The 17,869-nt window shown below is 30.0% G+C and overlaps 1 protein-coding gene across 1 annotated transcript; it reads right to left on the bottom strand.

The window, feature by feature from the left end:
• Positions 1-9,740: 9,740 nt before the first annotated feature.
• On the bottom strand, positions 9,741-17,006 carry LOC131597120 (protein neprosin-like). Its single transcript, XM_058869833.1, has 8 exons — positions 16,949-17,006; positions 12,270-12,391; positions 11,573-11,659; positions 11,270-11,461; positions 10,985-11,149; positions 10,829-10,882; positions 10,581-10,727; positions 9,741-10,127 (listed from the first exon to the last, which is right to left on the bottom strand). Exons 1-8 carry the CDS (start codon positions 17,004-17,006, stop codon positions 9,741-9,743), a joined length of 1,212 nt encoding a protein of 403 aa, XP_058725816.1.
• Positions 17,007-17,869: the final 863 nt, after the last annotated feature.

A 17,869-nucleotide genomic window follows, 5' to 3' on the forward strand; every position in this document is an offset into this window, starting at 1 on the left:
TATATATATATATATATATATATATATATATATATATATATATATATATATATATATATATATATATATATATATATAATTAATTTAATGTATGTCTTTTAAACTTATATCTTATTTCAATGAATCTCGACTTCCGACTCATATATTTGAGAAGAGGCGAAATGTTTGAAAACAAGCAAAGTATTTAAATTATTTAGTTTTTTTTTTTTGGTCAAAAATTATTTAGTTTATTCCCTTACAATAAGTTATCCATAGACTTAAAACACGTTAAATGCATCTTATATTTTATATTTATTTTAATTAAATAATTTAAGTAACTTATAGTATTTGTTAAATGTATTTAATTAAATAATTTAAACTTAAGATGAGGGGGTGATGTAACACACGCTATTAAAATTAAGGGTTAAATATATTTTTAGCCGCTATAAATATGCGATCCTGCATTTTTAATCCCTATCAAATTTTTCTTCAATGAATGGTCCTTCTAAAATTTTTATGCATGTAATTTGAGTCCCTGCTATTTTCTAAAATTTTAAAAACTGTTTAATTACCTTTTAATTTTTATATTTTTAAATAATTTTCTTATATATGTTTAGAATACTGTAAAATATTTATTTACCAACTTTTAGAATTTTTTAAAACGAGAAAAATTAAATATGAATTTTTCAAATTTCAAAAAATAATGATAAAAGTAATCAAACTCTCAACTTAGAAATTAAAATTAAATAAGTATAATTAAATTGATTGTACAAGATTAATCCTGACAACAACTGGTCTTTATATTTATACCTTATTTTGAATAATTTATTAATATTTATAAATAAAAATATCAAATATTAATAATTTATTAAGTAATGTTACTTCTTATATTTATTTTAAGCAATTAAATATTTTTTTGAGTAATATATATTTTAAGTATATTCTATTTTAAAGGATACTACATAGAAATATATATATTTTAAGAAATCAACTCTTTTTTCTATTAAAGAATTTATTAAGAAATTGAAAATATATATATAGAGGAGGGATATTCTTACTCCAAGAATAAGTTATCAAGACTTACTCCTCATCATGATCATTGATTCTTTTAAATCTAATGGTTAAAACTAATAAATAATTAAACGTGGAGAGAAAAATAATACTCATTAATTTTAACCATTAGATTGGAAAGAATCAATGGTCATGATGATGAGTAAGTTTTGATAACTTACTCTTTAAGTAAGAATATCCCTCCTCATATATATATATATATATATATATATATATATATATATATATATATATATATATATATATATATATATATATATATATATATATATATAGGGGACGACTCAAGTGAGAACACTTGGTTATTATGAGAAATGAGAACAATGAATCACGACCATTAAATTTGATTTTAATGGACTGGATTGGTTTCTCTTTCTAAGATCCAGTCCATTAAATATTAAGGATCTTAGAAAGAGAAACCAATCCAGTCCATTAAAATTAAATTTAATGGTCGTGATTCATTGTTCTCATTTCTCATAATAACCAAGTGTTCTCACTTGAGTCGTCCCCTATATATATATATATATATATATATATATATATATATATATATATATATATATATATATATATATATATATATATATATATATATATATATATATATATATAAACATTCATTAACTATATTTTATTATTATTAAATATATATTATTGAGTATGAGTTATTTTAATTAGTCAAATCTTATTTCATTCAAACCATTTATTAAAAAGTATTTGAAAACAAGTTCAGTGCACCCTACCATATGTTTATTAGGGTTAAATATGTTTTTGATCCTTATAAATATATCAAATTTTAGTTTCAGCCCCTATTTAAAAAAACATATTTTAGTTCCTATATAATTTTCATGTATGCAGTTTTAGTCCTTGTTATTTTCTAAAATTTTGAAAATTATTAAATTATTCTTTAATTTTTGAACATTTGAATAATTTTTTTATTACATGTTTAAAATATTTTAAATTATTTATTTAGCAAACTTTAGAATTTTTTAATTCGAGAATAATTTAATATGAATTTTTTAAATTTCAAATGATAATGATAAAAGTAATGAAAATCTCGACTAAGAAATCAATTTTTTTTTTTGAATCAGGAGGAATATATTAATTCAAAAAACAATGATTACAAGGCGAACTCTAGGTTCCAGCCCTCAAACAAAGACATTATAAAAAACAAGTTACATCATAAGTGTTGCTATGTGCTTTCTAAGATGTTTGGACATCCATCCTCTATATGTAATCTTCTCAATAATATTGTCCACTATCTTTGTATTCTTCCTATTGTCAAAAATGATGCTATTTCTATATAACCAAACCTCATGTAAGGTTTCAGTCAGAGCAATCTTCAGAACAGTCGCTTTCCATCCCTTCCTTTTTGTTGTATGTAGTATCCAGCCTAGTTCCTCATGCCATCCACTCGGGCCACGTGTTGATATCCATCCAATTCAGAATTGCTACCCAGATTGGTTTAGTGTCTCGACACTCAAAGAAGAGGTGCTGGATACTTTCCTCTTTCTCTCCACAAAGGCTACAGGTACTATCCTGTAACATACTGAAACGCAGTAGCCTATCCTTAGTGGCTAATTTCCCATGGCAAACTAACCATAAGGTGATGATTGCTTTAGGCCTAGCATAGTTTCTTCTCATCAAGAACCTCCAAGGCACCGTGTTATCTTCCTTTACCAGGGCTTGATAGATATCATTCATAGAGAACCTACTGCTTTGCATTTGTTTCTCCCATGCAAGAGGATGTGCCGCAATAGTATCCCTAGTACCCAGAACAGTTTGGGCTACCCATGACCAAGATTTGCCAATCGGTACCAAAAGTGGATCATGATTCTTCAAGTAATAAGAATGTATCCACTTAACCCAAAGATTATCAAATTTTTTGCATACATTCCAGAGACATTTCAGCATTGCAGCCTTGTTCCATACCTCCAAACTAGGGATGTTGAGACCCCCTCGACTGATCGGGCTGCAGACTGTTTTCCATGCAACAAGGCTTTTCCTTTTAATTTCATTTCCTCCTGTCCAGACAAAGGATCTGCAGATGCTGTTGATATGGTGAAGCACAGACTTGGGCAATGGTAAACATTGCATTCAATATTGTGCGATGGTGAAAGCTATGGTACGTACCAATTGGATCCTTCCGGCGTAACTCAATAATCTAGTAGACCAATGCCTAATTCTGTCACTGATTTTATCAATCAGAGGTAGATAGAATTTGATATTGAGCCTTTTACTTGTTAGAGGTACTCCCAAGTATCTCACAGGTAGTTGACCAAAATCAAATTTTGTGATGTCCTTGATCTATTTTCTTGCTTCCTCATCCATACCACCACAGTATAGTTTACACTTTGCCGGGTTTATAATCAGTCCTGTAGTTTTTGTAAATTTCTGAATCGTGTTCATAAGAAGGTGCACAGATTGGGTATCACCCCTACAGAACATCAAGACATCATCTGCAAAAGAGAGGTTAATAATGCCCAATTTAGCACATTTAGCATGATAATGGAATTCAGATTCTTGCTGCATTTTCATAAGTAATCTGTTTAAATACTCCATCATCATAACAAAAAGCAACAAAAAGCAAGGGGGAGATGGGATCCCCTTGCCTAACCCCTCTCCTAGCTGCCATTGGAGGAGACATCTTCCCATTAATGTTGAACTCATATGTCACTGTGGAGACTGTGATCATTATCCAATCAATGTTGAAATAAAATTTTTTATTTTCAAAGGAATTAAATGTTTTAAACATGTCTTCAAATTAATTATTAAAAATACACATTGATTTAACAAAATAACAGTAGGGCATAAAACAACGTGCATAAAAATTTTGTTTAAACCAAAACGTGTTATTTTTATAAGGACCAAAAATAAAATTTGAGATTTTAATTAAAAATAGTTTAATTGAATAACATGGATTACTCGAGTTGGTGATGTAACTCAACTAATATGTATTAGTTAAGTAAGTGTAACCAATATGTTAAGTATTTAATTACTAAAGACAACTTTTATTTATATTTATGTATTAAGTAAAAAATAATGTAATAAACTTCACCTCAAAGTTTGGAAAGAAATGTAATAAACTACCAATGGATTCCATAATAAGACTAAACTCGGACTCATCCTTTATATTAGATTGGATAGCTTGTGTTATTATTTGGGAATGAATTTCAAAAATCACAAACTCTAAGTGCAAGGATTTGGCTCCAAGAATACCCTCTTTATTTGCTAAGATTTCAACTTTAAAGACGGAAAGAGTTTCTGAATCTCAAGAAACACCTGCATAAATAAAATTTCCAAGGTGGTTACGCACATACCACCCCTATTAGTAGTTTCGTTATTATTATTAAAATTTGCGTCCATGTTACATTTCAGCTAATTAATTTGTTGTTATCTTGTTTTTTAATTTTAAGGATCTCAGATCGAAGCCATTAATTGACTTGACTCATTATTTCAGTGAAAGTCGCCACCGCGCTTTATTGTTTCCAAAGGAAATGGGTAAAGAACGAAATAAAATCCAAAGTTTGTTTTTTAAAACAAAAAGAGATCTTAGGTACGGGTGTTGATTATATAAGGGGAAGGTTTTAAGCACCCCTCGTATCTATTGTACTCCACAAGAACATTTTTGAAATTTGTGTTGTGTGTTCAAAAGAAAAAGGGTTTGCTTAAATTTTAAAACAAGCTCGGCAAGACATTACATCTTGTGCCCACATATCTCCTCGGTGCAATAGAGAAGTCAGAGCTAATGTAGTTCCACTTAAAAGGGAAAAAAAATTTAAAAGGAATAAACACTTTATCGTCGTCAGAGAGAATACTTAGCCATTAATCTTAAGCATGAGAACAAATGGATTCTTTGCATCACAAATAATAGAAGGTCTCCAACTTGGATAAAATCAACAAGTATGCCACTAGCTCCCTCATGTGGAATAGATTCCATCATATCAATCAATTTCAAAATCGTGGGGTATCGTAACTCACTACAACGGTTAATCGTGTCTAAACTTTGAAGAAAGTCACTAAAGGCAAAAGATATTTTTAAAGAAAGGTTTTAAAAGAGATTGCAAACATAAGAAGGGTTTGAAAAAAGGGAAAATATTTTGAAAATATAAGAAGGGGAGGAGATGAAGAGGCTACCGTAGAGCATAAACTAAAAGCTAAGGAAAGAACGATCTAACAAAAAATAAGAAACCGACACTTGACATTAAGAGTCAAGGTAGATTTCCCATTATTTGGAATACCAACACTAAATGAAGCATTCCACTTGGGGATCCAGATGAATTTATTATCTTTGGCACTACTTGCGTTAAGCCTTTGAAAAATCACATTAAAATTCTGACGAAAATTGGGCAAAGTAACGGCTGCGTACAAGCAAAATCCTTATCTCAATGCCTTGGAATTAACCATCAAGGACTTTTGAGGAAATACCTGCACAGACAAACAGACAACAACCCAATTCCAGACAGAATAACAAACATAATATTGGCAGCATAACAGGGTCCAGAGGTACTAAGTCCAACAAGTCCATGTTTCCAAAATGCTCGGGATAGTAACCAATAGACCATAGATCTTAGGTATTTTTATGATTTGAGTTGTTTATTAATGTTTTAGCGCAAAAAAAAAGTATGGTTGAAATGGACAAAAAGAAAAGAGTGGAAATAAAATGTCCAAATGGACAAAGAGAAAATAGCGGAAACATAAACAAGGTGTCCGAATAGACAAAGAGAAAATAGCGAAAACATAAACAAAGTGTCCAGATGGACAAAGAGAAAATAGCGGAAACATAAACATGATGAATGATAAAATAAAGCATAAAGCAAGCAATGTAAAGGGTAATATAATAAAGTGCAGAAATTAAAGTTAATTGTTAATTGCTAAAGATGACCATCTTGAAACTTGTCAAGTATATCATCAAAGTGTTAGTAATGAAGATCGATGGTGAGTGAATGATGTTCTCAGATTTAAATTTAATGGAAGTTTATCAGAAGCTTGAAAAAATCATAGTGACTACACGACAAAATTCCATAAGTCTTAAATCAACTGCATATAATTCTCCTCCATATTGGATCATTTTATTCGAGACACGAAATGTTGCACTATGTTAAGCAGATCGCGAAGTGACTTATGTAGAAGTCACCCTACAACGAGGTCGGTCAATAATTTATGCTAATGCATGCGAGAGAAACGATATATAGATCATTCTCTGAAAGCAATACAACATGAAAAGAAATTAGGTAGCGATCTCGTTTTCATCGAGCATCTATAAGAACTCTCAAGATATTGAAAACTTTCATCGATCAAAAGAAAAAAAAGGAGAAGAAGAATAAAGATACTTTAAAATAAAATCATTCACAGTATCATTAATATCATTCATCTAATATTATGGATTTGTTTCTTTCAAACCTATCAAAATCCTATATCCAGTGATAATAGTGAAGTAGAGGAAGAAGAGATACAAAAAATAAGTTAAAAAGGCAAAAAACACAAATCTGTCAGCAAGCAATCGATTGCTCTAATGGGGAAATCGATTGCTCGTTCTTCAGTTTTCAAAATCTTCACATCTTTCAACTGTGCAATCAATTGCATGAAGAGAGCAATCAATTGCACTATGCAATTTTTTCAAAAAAAATAGCAAAAAAAGGGAGAAAACTTATTTAAGCATAAAAGCAAACACCTTGTAATCTTGTATCAACTTGAGCATGAAAATACATCAAATAAGCAAGCAAATATCATCAATGTAGCACCGAAGGTGCATCACACACAAAAAACAAAGGAACACATCTTGGAATATGGAATGGATAAAGAGAATTACCACTTCTTTCACAAACTTTGAGTCTACTTCACACAACAAATGTTTTGATCTTCCACAATTGATGATGAACAACAAAAGAAACGGAGTGAAAAGATGAAGGTTTAGTTCAAAATTAGTAGGATTCGAGGTGAATCTTACTAATTCTATGAAAATGAGCTTTGGGTGAGAGGTTTGGAAAGGATGGGAAGAGAAAATGCAAGAGTTTCTTTGGATTTTCATGCTTGTTGACTGAAGAGGTGAATACCTCTATTTATAGGATTTAGGCTTGAGATTAGTGGTTGTTTGGAGTTAGGCTTGATAAATGAAATTAGATTTGTTAAATGAATTTGGAGCCAAAATTATGATCCAATGGTGTTTATGTCATCAAATGAAGATACATGATAAGATTGGTCAAAATGATGTAGGGAATTTATTGTGCAATCTAGAACCTTCACCCCACACATGAAAGTGGTGACACACTCCTCAAAAGCTGAAAATTGCCTTCATTTTTCCAATTTCGCATTGGTGCAATCAATGGCTTCCTTAGTGCAATCGATTGCACTGCCCAAATTTGGAGACCAACAATTGGTGCAATCGATTGCTCTCTTTGTGCAATCGATTGCATAGAAATCAGAAGGAAAATCTGGTGCAGAAATAGTTGTTGCAATCGATTTCTCTCTTTGTGCAATCGATTGCTTGTAATAAGATGTTGAAAAATGCGTTTTTCATGGATATTTTGACTTGGTTCCTACAAAACACAAACATACAAAAGCACAGGGCAATATTTTTGATATTTTGGTTAGTATAACATATCCAAACTAAATAAAACATTGGTGATCGATGACCCCCCTTACAAATGAAATAAGCACATTGGAGCTTTAATTTGAAACTCTTGATTGATGATTGATATGTGAATGATGTATGATGTAACACCCGTATTTTTAAATTATTAGATAAATTGAATTTTGGTTAATTATTTAATTAAAATTTAGTTTATGAATATTTTTGAAAATAATGGAATAAATGAATAAGAAGAGAATATTTGACTTTTGGGCGTGTGAGGTGTAATTAGTTGGTGTATGGAGTAAAAAGCTCTACACTTAGTCCTAATTATATTATTATTTTATTATTGAAAGATAGTAAAGAGAGGAGCAAGAGAAGAGTTGGGAGAAAATATTTTATCGTAGAAGTGAGAAGAGCAAGGGAAGGAGGAAAAAACCCCAAAGTTCAAGGATCAATTCAAGAACCTCCATCAAGGTTAGGGTGTTATAATTTAGATTGAATTGATGAAATTTGCATGAACTATTGGTTAATAATGAGTTTAATTGATGTTTGATGGTGTATGATTGAATGTATGATGATTGTATGTATGTATATGATGTCTGGAACCAATTTGGGATGATGGATGTGTGAAATCGCAGGTCTGTCGCAGACCTGCGATTCTGAGAAATCGCACGTCCGATAAGCAAAGCTAGGCTCGCTAAGCGGAGGCTGCGAGTGTCGTTCATGCTTGCTAAGCGGAGCTAGTCCGCTAAGCGGCGGTCCAAGGTAGTTCGCTACTGGAAAGCGCGCTCGAGAGTCGCTCAGCGGACCCTGTTATACAAAAAAATTTCAAACTTTGAAGAATCATAACTTTTGAACCGTGTATCCTTTCTTAGTGTCGTTTTGGGTATTGTAGAGGAAATTAAATGTTTTATATGATGAACGATGAATATGGGCAATGGACGAATTTATTTTGTTTTTAAAAATTCGATTTAATTACTTGGTGAGAATTAAACATTGTGTGCATATGAAATAGGTGTGATAATGTATTTGATGTGGTGATGAATTAGCTGTGATTATTATTATGACTGTGATGAATGCATGGCTATTTGAACAATGTTGAAAACAAGTACATACTTATTGGTGATGTAGTATTGAGATGAGTTGTTCATCGTGATCGGTGATAATTTTAAGTATGTTATATGTGTTCATTCATTCATATGCATTCGGTGATGGATCCCGGTGATGTTTGGATCGATGGTGGACATAATTCCCATTATGCGGAATTTGTGTCGGTGGGGCCGTATCTCGATGAGGTGTAGATCGGTCAGGTGGATTAATTCCACGGTTTATTGGTACCACATGCATAGTGTCAGTTAAATCATATGCATTTTGTCATAACATGATTGAGTCGATTTCAGTGGTATGTGGTGTAATCAATTGTCGTATGATTGATGAATGATAGTTGTGAATCTGAATATATATGATTGGGTGAACGATATATTATGATGCTTGTTGCTTATGAATTGTATAATATTTACTAATTGAAAATGAGACTCACCCTTACATGTTGCCATTTTCAGATTATGGATAGCGGCTTTACGACTTGGTGAGGATTAGCTCATGAGTCAATGTGTCTAGTTTAGCGCCAGGTATCATGCTCTGATATTGTAACACTAGGAACATGAGTTTTGATCGTTTATGTCTTATGATTTTATTGCTTTATTTTGAGTTTTGATGGTCCTTAGTGTTTGCATGACAATGACGTATGATGTTTGTTTTAAAATTTAAAATAGTGACACGCTTGTTCCATGTTACTCTGATATATGTTTATTTAAATTGTCGTGGGGTTTAGAAGGGTGTTACATATGATATTAGGATAAAAAATGGGGGTATGACAATAACAACATTGCTTAAAAACTTAAAAAAACTATTGTATAGAAAGATTATGAAATAATATATGATAAATGTTTCATAATAGTAGTAGTCTATATTTAATTCTCCAGTCTTATTATTTTTATGAAACCTTTATAATTCACCACTAAGAAATAATTTTTTGCTAAAAAATTACAGACACAATTGTGATATTCTGGTCTCAAACCTTTAATATTTTTATTCTATAATCTTCAATATTCTTTTAGGGACATTTATTGCCCCTGCCATACCCACCAAAGTAAATGTGATACCCCCACTTGGGATTAGTATTTCCTTGTACTATACTATAACAAAAAAAATTTGTAAGAGAATATTCAGGATTTTTCAAAGGATGCAAGTTGTTGTCAGCATCTATAACTTGCATATTTCTAATATATGCAGCTTTTCTAAAACCCTCCTCGGGAAAGTTTCCACTGCCCATTACAGTGGAAGTGTGAGACCCCGTTGACTTTATATTCACTATTTCTCCACCAAAATTAACTTCTTCAGCAGCAAATTTCAAGTGTGTGAACAACTTGGACGGCCAGTACCCAACTAAATTTCCAGATCCTGGTCCAACTTGAAGCCACCAATTTCCAGTGTTTTTATCCTTCACACACCAAAAAAAAATTAAAGTTAAATGGTTTAAAAAGAGATAAAAAGTGGTTTTAAAAATACAATGTGCCATCACAATTGCCGCCCTAATATTGCTGATCCAATAATCTCCGCAATTCTAGTGTGATTTGAAATCATGCGATTTTCCTCGTTATAAACCGCAATTCAGATAACTTCACATATGTTTGATAAATTTAGAACACTAAAGCTAATTTACTTATAAAAATATTAACAAATAAGTGTTTTTTATCATGTATTTCAAATTTTTTCATTCAAAATTCACGTTGCAGCGACTACATTACGTATGACATCAATCACTATGATCGCAATCGCAACACCCGCAATCACAACTATAATCGCAACTAAAATTTAAAACCATGGCATAAGGTATATCAAAGTTAGAACACATTATTTGAATTCATTGGGATTGGAGCAATGTAGATATTACCTTGAAGATCTTTAAGGTCATAGAATATTGCCTTCCGTTATATGTAGAAATCTTATTAATTGCACCTCCTATTGCAAATCTTTTGTTAGTTTGAACAAAGCCTGGACAGATTAAATTATAGCACCCAGTACTTTTATAATCATCACCCTACAATTAGTAATATTGTCAAGTACTAGTACATTTAACAAAGACTTTCATAATAGTAATTTTCTGGTAAATTTATAATTTATTAATACTAGTCTTCTTACCGTCCAATAAATAAAAAATCTAGTGCGGTAGTCACCGTAGAGATGCGGGTAAACCTGCATATAAAAAATTACTTGAAATTCTTTATGCTCGATTTGTTGATTTAGTAGCCAAAGGAAAAGATTTAATGATGTAATAAATGAAAATTATTAACATACCTGCCAACCAATTTCAATAGTGTTGAGATCTTTTCCATATGAACCAGCAATAAGCCACATTTGAGCCAAGCTAAATTCATTTGGAGTTTCTATATAAGGTGTCCACACGTTTATGGCACCCTCTGCTCCATAGAACTTATCATTTTTCTTTGTAACAACTGCATACTGTTCAACAATAACAAAACCAATTTTATTACTATAAGAATCTAAAATACACATGTGAGTTAGATATGAAGAATTCATGAATAATCTAAAGAAATATATTGAGTCTATGTGATTGCATACTTCATGTAGATAAGGATCGTCAAATTTTCTTCCAAAGCCCTTAATAGAGTAAGCTCTTAACATGTCTTCTTCTGTTATTCTTCTAATTGGAATTGATCCTTCTGGACATGATTCACCCGATAAACTCCATAATTGAAAGTGATCACTTGTATTTTCTATTTTATTATGCCTTCTAAGACTTTCAGGAGGATCCTAAAAATAAGAATATACACACAGAAAATTCTCTGTCTATAAAAGTAAGTCGAAATATAATAGCTTTCTTATATACAATTCTTTAAATTTATATCAATAAGGAAAAATTACCATTGGTTTTTCTCCTTTCAATAAAGGATGATCAAAAGCAGGTTGTTTATGAGTCAAAACACAATCTATGATATCACCATCAGGACTCTGTAAAAAAATGAACACAAACATAAAACAAGTGTATAGAAAACTTAAACATAAAGCTGTTGGGGGTTAAGAGGAAGAGAACTGTGGCATTATGACTATCAGTGTGTTGGTGCATATGGTTAGCGCGTAGCAATCAATCATCCCGGCCTTGTTTTTACGATTGGTACAAAGTACCTTTATCTTGCTTTAAATCTTTGTAGTTACTTCGTTGTAAGGGTTGCACCCCTAGTGCGATTTCTTCAATCAATTGAATATCATAATTGTAGGAATAACATAATATTTAAAAGAGGAGCTGTGGACGTGGGGACTTTATTGTTTAATATTAAAATGTTCTCATAAAATCTGTTAAAAAGTTCATGAGGTGCTAGAAGAATTAATAAATTAACCTTCACAATCTAAGAGATCTTACATTATATATTTATCAAAAATCATTAAAATTTTAGAATTCCCTACTCGCATAAAAAATTAATTAATTATAAAAGTTCTTCACACGTTATAATTAAGAAAAACTTACTTATATACTGAACAATTTCAATTATATATCTATAGTCTTGGAAAATTCATGCATCCAAGATTAGATAAAATTGTTTTAAAATTTATATTAACTGACCTGAATTGTCTTAATCGCAGGTTTGTTAATTTGCTGAAGACGAGAAGCTATAATCTTCTTAAGTTTATAAAGTTTTTGCTCTGATTTAAATGTCTGATTGGCTGATTGGTGGTTTCCAGTTTCTAAAGAATTAATTGAAAAAAGAAAAGAAACAACTACTAAAATGTATAGAAGGAGACAACTAATTGAAGAACTAAAGACCATTTTTGAATTTGAGGAAGATTTATTTTTTTGTTTTCTTCTTGAAAAAAAAAAAAACAAAACACACACACACACATACACACACATATATATACATATATATATATATATATATATATATATATATATATATATATATATATATATATATATATATATATATATATATATATATATATATATATATATATATATATATAGTGATAGAGAATCTATTAACAATAGGTGTAAAATTTATAAGATTTACACCAAATCTCAACTATTAAAAAATTGATCAAATAATAATATTAATTGAAATAAAAAATATATATGATCAATTTGATGTATGTCTTTTAAATTTATATCTCATTTCAATGAATCTTGACTCCTGACTCATATATATTTGACAAGAGACGAAATATTTGAAAATCAGCAAAGTATTTATATTATTTAGAGTTTTTGCCCTTACAATAAGTTATCCATAGATTTAAAACAGGTTAAATGCATCTTCTATTTTATATTTATTTTAAATAAAAATTTAAATAACTTATAGTATTTGATAAAAGTATTTAATTAAATAATTTAAATTTAAGATGAGTGGGTGATGTAACACAACTGATATATGCTATTAAAATTAAATAAGTGTAATCAAATTGATTGTACAAGTTTAATCCCTGACGACAACTAGTCTATATTTATACCTTATTTTGAATAAGTTATTAATATTTATAAATTAAAATATCTAATATTAATAATTTTTTAAGTAAGGTTACTTTTTAAATTTATTTTAAGCAATTGAATATCTTTGTAAGTAATATATATCTTTAGTATATTCTATTTGAAAGGATACTATATAGAAATATATATATATATATATATATATATATATATATATATATATATATATATATATATATATATATATATATATATATATATATATATATATATATATATATTCAATATGTTTTCAAATTTTTTAAATAAATTCTTTAATAGAAAAAAGAGTTGATTTCTTTTATATATATATATATATATATATATATATATATATATATATATATATATATATATATATATATATATATATATATATATATATATATATATATATATATATATATATATATATATATATATATATATATATATTAAGAAATCAACTCTTTTTTCTATTAAAGAATTTATTTAAAAAATTTGAAAACATATTGAATGCATATATATATATATATATATATATATATATATATATATATATATATATATATATATATATATATATATATATATATATATATATATGCATTCAATATGTTTTCAAATTTTTTAAATAAATTCTTTAATAGAAAAAAGAGTTGATTTCTTAATATATATATATATATATATATATATATATATATATATATATATATATATATATATATATATATATATATATATATATATATATATATATATAACAATAAATAACTATTTCTTATTAGTATTAAATATATATTATTGAGTATGAGTTATTTTAATTAGTCAAATCTTATTTCATTCAAACAATTTATTAAAAAGTATTTGAAAACAAGTTCAGTGCACCCTACCATATATGTCCATTAGGGTTAAATATGTTTTTATCTTTATAAATATATCAAATTTTATTTTTAGTCCCTATTAAAAAAATAAAATATTTTAGTTCCTACATAATTTTCATGCATACAGTTTTAGTCCCAAGTATTTTCTAAAATTTTGAAAACTATTAAATTACTCTTTAATTTTTGAACATTTGAATAATTTTTTTAATAAATGTTTAAAATACTTTAAATTATTTATTTAGCAAACTTTAGAATTTTTTAATTCGTGAAGAATTAATGATTTTTTTAAATTTCAAAAGATAATGATAAAAGTAATGAAAATCTCGACTTAGAAATCAAATTTTTTGTTTTTTTCATGGAAATTTTTTAAATGTTTTAAACATGTCTTCAAATTAATTATTAAAAATACACATTGATTTAACAGAATAATAATAGGGCATAAAACTATGAGCATAAAAATTTTGTTAGGACCAAATCATGTTATTTTTTATATGGACCACAAATAAAATTTGATATTTTAGAGGGTCAAAAAACATATTCAGTTAAAAATAATTTAATTGAATAACTTGGATTAATCGAGTTGGTGATGTAACTTAACTAATATGTATTAATTTAGTAAGTATAACCAATTTGTTAAGTATTTAATAACTTTTATTTATATTTAAGCTTTAAAACTTGTAAGATAAAAACAATTTGCACAATGATTTTTATCCTGGTTCATTGTTAACTAAACTACTCCAGTCCACCCCCTTGGAGTGATTTACCTCATCTGAGGATTTAATATCACTAATCACACAAGATTACAATGGTTTTCCACTTATATAACTTCTAAGTCTTCTAGAGTATTCTGATCACAACCTTATCACTATAGGAACACACTACTTAGATACCCTCTAAGACTTTCTAGAGAATCCGAACACAACTTGATCTCCTCTAGTTCTTACAAATTAATGTAAACAAATTCTTATAAGAGTTACAATGCTTCTTAATAAGCTATTATCACAACTGTGATTTTTCTCTTAAGTTTAAGCTTAATCTCACTAAGATATTACAACAGCAATGTAGTGAGGTTGAAGATGATGTTTGAGAGCTTTTGAATTTGACAGCGTTTCTGTATGTTTGCGCAAAGTGTTGTATTCAGCTTCTCATCAGAACTTCTATTTATAGGCATTTGAGAAGACGACCGTTGGGAGCATTTAATGCGTTGCGTGATCCGTAAAGCATTGCATTTAATGTTTCACTCTTTTGTCAACTACCTCGAGCCTTGCTTTCGCTGTGTCTACTGACGTTGCCTTTAATAGCTTCTAACGTTCCTTTTGTCAGTCAGCGTAGCCTGCCATCTTGTACTTGCTTCTGATATGATGTTTGTGTAAACAACGTTTGAATATCATCAGAGTCAAACAGCTTGGTGTAGAGCATCTTCTTGTCTTCTAACCTTGAAGTGCTTCTTAGCGTGATACCATGAGAACTTCAGTGCTTCTACTTCTGATCTCAAGTTCTTCTGATGCTTCTATAGACCATGTTCTGATTCTTCTTGACCATCTTCTGATGTCTTTCCAGAGCATGTTTTGATGTTGCATGCTGAACCTTGTGAGTCAGTGCTTCTTGCGCTAATTTTTGTGCATACTCTTTATGTGATTCCTGAAATGGAAATTGCATAGTATTAGAGTACCACATTATCTCATACAAAATTCATATTCATTGTTATCATCAAAACTAAGAATATTGATTAGAACAAATCTTGTTCTAACAATCTCCCCCTTTTTGATGATGACAAAAACATATATAAATGATATGAATTTGCAATCAGAATATCAGACGGCTAAAGACAATTACATAGTTATAGCATAAGCATATAAACATAGTGTGTGAATATGTCTCCCCCTGAGATTAACAATCTCCCCCTGAAATAAATACTAGAAGAAATTTATAAATAAAGGACTTCCCTGAGTATTTCCCATTTCAGTTGAGACGATCACATATGCTTAGATCTTCAGAACATTCATAGCTTATACTTCTTGCTTCCATAGGACAGCTTCAGAGCTTTGAATTTCTTCTTGAATCATTGCATGCTAGATTGTACCAGAACATTGTTGAATGTACCAAAGCATCTCTACATCCTGAAATGTTGCAAAACAAACTAAACGATAAAAGTCAGAGCATGAATGAATCAGAACATAAAATATGTATCGGAACATATAATATGTATCAGAGCATAAAAAAATAATGTTTCAGAACATTTTAAGAAATAAAATGTATCAGAACATATAAGGAATAAGAATGTGTTAGAGCATATTCTATCATCAGAATATCATAACATTCTTCCTTCTTGCTTCTGATCTTGAAGCTTCACAACACTCAGCTTGCTTCAATTTCCATGAGCTTGTTTCTATATAAAATTGCTTTTCCCCATGTCTTTGCTTCTCATGTTGAGCTTTTTAGAATGTCTTCAATCGTGCAAAACACTCAAAGACATAGAACTTGGTAATTCTGTTAGAAATATGGAGACTTACTCCCAGCAACTGATAATATAAATCAGATCATTTATCACAGTTTCTCTCCCTTTTTGTCATAACATAAAAAAGAACACAAAAGATTCAGATGAAAAACAAACAATATGAGAGAGGAATAAAGGATTTCATTCATAGGAAATAATCAGAAGATACAAGGGATGAGAAGATAGATGCACAAAGAAGATGCAAAAAGAAAGAGACAACTAAGACACAACAGACTACGACTGGCCTAGTTTGGAAACTATCTTCGCCAGAAGGTCTTGAATCCCAGCATTGCTCTCAGCCTGCTTCACCGTGAATGAGCAAAACTCATTGTTGATATCTGCTTGCTAGTCCATGCGAGAAGCTAGTTCAGCTTGATTCTTCTGAATAACCTCTAGAGTCTTCACTAGAAGAGAGGATTCACCATAAAAAGCTTCACAACTTTTGTTCAAAGGGACAACATTCTCAACAGCAGCATCCATCGTGAGATCATCATCATGATTTTCCTTAGTAGGAATATTCCCAGCAGGATGAATCTCAACATCAGCTTCTTTCCTAGAAGCATCTTCTTCATACTCAGGTGCAGGAAGATCAGAATCTCCATTCTCAAGGGCTTGAAGAATGGCAGCAAGATTCCTAGGAGCAGTAGGAGCAGCAACATCTGGAGGATAAACAACTTCTGGAATGACCATATTGGGGGCCTTCTTAGAAGGATTCTCTCTCAAAAAGTCAAACAACCACTAGAAGTCTCCAATCAGAACTGGATACTTAGGCCTCCAAACCACAATATCCCTACAAGGGTTGCCGTCCAGCTCATCTGAAACTCGTGCTTCTGCAAGTTCATCAATGAATTCCTTCACTTCAAAACAATATCTCCCTCCAAGAAGACTGAACCAAAAATATTCATAGTGCCTCAGAATTCCACAAGGTCGTGGAGCAAGTTCTACACAAATTTCCTGAAGTTCTTGAAAATAAGCATCTGCTTTTCTTCTGAAGATCCTCTAGAATTTTCGCATAGCAACATCATTTAATCCAGCATGATGAGCTATTTTGAGAGCATCAAAGACTCTTCTGACATTCCGCTTTACCATTTCATAAATTACACTAATAGGGTATGCTCGGCGGGATTTTATTTTGGTTACGGCAGAATCTGGTTTCAGAACAAAATAGGGTTGAGGTTCTCTATCAAGACAGAGAGATGATTCTGCTTCATTCTCAGAGTCTAACATTACCAGCTCAGGTTCAGGACGAGGCTTGGGTGTGTAATTGTAGTCACAGAGCAATTGCTCATGTGATGCAGAATCTGGAAGGTCAGATACAGAAGGATTATTTTGTGAGGTAGAAG

The sequence above is a fragment of the Vicia villosa genome, linkage group LG4 (assembly GCF_029867415.1).
Source record: "Vicia villosa cultivar HV-30 ecotype Madison, WI linkage group LG4, Vvil1.0, whole genome shotgun sequence".
Classification (NCBI taxonomy): domain Eukaryota; kingdom Viridiplantae; phylum Streptophyta; class Magnoliopsida; order Fabales; family Fabaceae; genus Vicia; species Vicia villosa.